The following is a 2,829-nucleotide window of genomic DNA, read 5'->3' on the forward strand; positions in this document are numbered from 1 at the left end:
AGAGAAACCCTGTCTCGAAAAACCAAAAAATAAAAATAAAAATAAAAATAAAAAAAGAAAAGGCAGACTGATATGACCAGTAATACCTCACAGAACCAGCTAATGTTACTGGGGAGACAAAAACCAGGTTCAGGATTCCAGAACAGTGCCTGTTCAATGCACACTTGCTCTTGGACCGCAGTGAGGACGGAGTCAGGAGCTGTGCAAGCCTTCCCATCAGAGTTCAACAAGCCTTGCAGGTGATTCTCAAACATGAGATGATTCTCACACTAGATGATGCAAGGACATGTGTTAATTTACCCCATGAATCAGTTTTCTATACTATATAACTAAATGACGACCAATATTAAAATGGCTTTTTTTTTTCATTATTGGATTGTTAAACCAACTTATTGCCATGCCATGAACGATTATTTATTTTCTGATGTTACTTTGTAATTGCTACTGTGAACACATTTAAACAGAAGGGTAAACATACATTTTTTTTTCCCTTAATTTTGAGGTTTTTCTTTTCCACTAGGAACAGAATCACTTTGCAAACTATATTTCTAGTAAGTCAGAATCACATAAACTTCTATACTATTACATGCATTTTTCATATTACTTTATGCCACCTTTCCTACCCCAAAAGATAAGACTGGCTTTTAAAACATGTTTACATGCGTACATTCTAGAAAGCTGTTGAATGGTTTTCTAAGAAATGTCTAGCGATCTGACTCTTTACCCCCAAATTTAAACTTCATGACTCATTTCCACATCAAAAGACTGAACTACTTCGTATAGGTTTTGAAATGACCTAATTTTTCCTTTTATTTACAGACAAATAATAGCATAGCATCAATAGTGAGTTGGTGAAAGAAAACTCACGTTACTTTTTTTTTGGTCTTTGTGCCTCCTGTGGAAAGTCTTTCTATACAAGTTTTGTATTTTATTTCCTACATGACTAGGAAACACGAAGCACTGTCCATTTTTAACTCAGAAAAGAGGAACATCTGCCTTAGCGCTCTGCTGAGTGTAACTGCTGTTTTTCCTTTCAGAGATGTCTTCTTTGGACCAAAGATCTCCTTTGTGATCCCCTGCGACAACCACTGAGGATCTGCCCTCTGGAGAACGTGGTCCTGAAGGCCTTCACGTTTCCTAATTTCCCACCAACTCTATCAGTTCAGCGACATCTCGGATGTCCATCCGGTATAGCCAATCCTGCATAGATTCTATAAAGTCTTACTTGCTAGAGTAAACTTGGCCTAAGGTGGTAATAAAAGTTGTCTCTGGTTGGCTTGTCTCTGTGGACACTGTTAGTGAGGCTTAAACTGGTTGGCTAGCGTTTCACTTAGGAGTTCACTACATTCAGTAAGACTCTTGTCCCCTACTGGAGAGCCACAGTCCTGATTCACAGACAGAAAACTTCAGTTGCTGGTTGTCAGTTTTGAACAGGCAATTTGAACAGAGAACCAGGTAATAACCTGAGCTTTTGGGGAGGGAAGCTACACATTTTCTATTAAGAAAGAAAAGAACCGGGCCTGGTGAGATGGCTCAGTGGGTAAGAGCACCTGACTACTCTTCTGAAGGTCCCGCGTTCAAATCCCAGCAACCACATGGTGGCTCACAACCATCTGTAACAAGATCTGATGTCCTCTTCTGGAGTGTCTGAAGACAGCTACAGTGTACTTACATATAATAAATAAGTAAATCTTTAAAAAAAAAAAAAGAAAGAAAGAAAAGAACCCATTCTTAGGTCTGATTACATGTGACACATCTTTAAGCACATTTTAATTTTCCTGTTTTGAAAAAAGAATCTTAAAGGTAATATTCTTTACTCCATTTCTCCAACTCAAGTTTAAGATACACAAGTCAGGACAGAATTTGAACACCATTTGAACACCAAGTTGTACCCCTAAGACCACAATACATATGCCTGAAGTATCAATTTACTTTAAGACAGGGCTGGGGATGTAATTTGGTTGACAGATACCCTGACTGGCATGCAGAGCCCTGGTTTCAAACTCCAGCATGACACAAACTGGATATAGCGGCCATGCCTTCAATCTGGGTGGCGGGGGAGGGGGGGTAGGATGGCAGAATGATCAGATGTGTAGGGACATCATCAGCTACATAGTAAGTTTTAACTCACTGTTGGGATACATGGGACCTTATCAAAGAGAGAAAAAGAAGACGACATTTTCTAATTGTGAGAAAACAACTTTGGGTCATAAGCTTATATTTTAAAATATAATTGTTGACTCATAGAAAACCTCCATCATATAAAAACACATTACATGATGGTTAGATGCTAGCCAATATTAAGATTCTTGGGGTATTCGTAAATGAGTAAGATAGACCTGTCTTCTCAGAACGTGTGTTCTAACAAAGCTGTCATCGTAATGAAGTTATTTATAAATATGAAGTCTGCCCTAGAGAAATAGAGGACACTGTACAAAGGATTGTGGGGGAAAGTTTGAGACATACCATGTCTCTATTTTTAATTCTCTTATATATTACATCCTGACCACAGTTTTCTCCCTCCTCCTCTCCTTCCACCTCCCCCTTCCCCATCCACTCCTCCTCCTATTTCACCTCAGAAAAGGCCAGGCTTCCCAGGGATATCAACCAGACATGGCAAATCAAGTTAAAATAAGATTGGGTACCTTCCCTCATATTAAGGCAGGACAAGTCAACCCAGGAGAAAAAGAGACCCTAAAACAGGCAAGAGAGTCAGAGACAGCCCCTATTCTCACTGTTAGAAGTCCCACAAGAGAGACACAGTAGATCTTAAAAGGCAACATAGTGGCACACGCCTTTAATCCCAGTACTCGGGAGGCAGAGGCAGGT

At 39.6% G+C, this 2,829-nt stretch overlaps 1 protein-coding gene across 1 annotated transcript in view; it reads left to right on the forward strand.

The window, feature by feature from the left end:
* Nucleotides 1-1,215, forward strand: part of Scrg1 (stimulator of chondrogenesis 1) — a 20,596-nt gene extending 19,381 nt beyond the window's left edge. Inside the window, exon 3 of the mRNA XM_021218609.2 lies at nucleotides 1,038-1,215. Within this exon, the coding sequence (XP_021074268.1) occupies nucleotides 1,038-1,092 (55 nt within the window). The 3' untranslated portion in view covers nucleotides 1,093-1,215. The remainder of the gene's footprint in view (nucleotides 1-1,037) is intronic.
* The last annotated feature ends 1,614 nt before the right edge of the window (nucleotides 1,216-2,829 follow it).

Source organism: Mus pahari, chromosome 19 (assembly GCF_900095145.1).
Source record: "Mus pahari chromosome 19, PAHARI_EIJ_v1.1, whole genome shotgun sequence".
Classification (NCBI taxonomy): domain Eukaryota; kingdom Metazoa; phylum Chordata; class Mammalia; order Rodentia; family Muridae; genus Mus; species Mus pahari.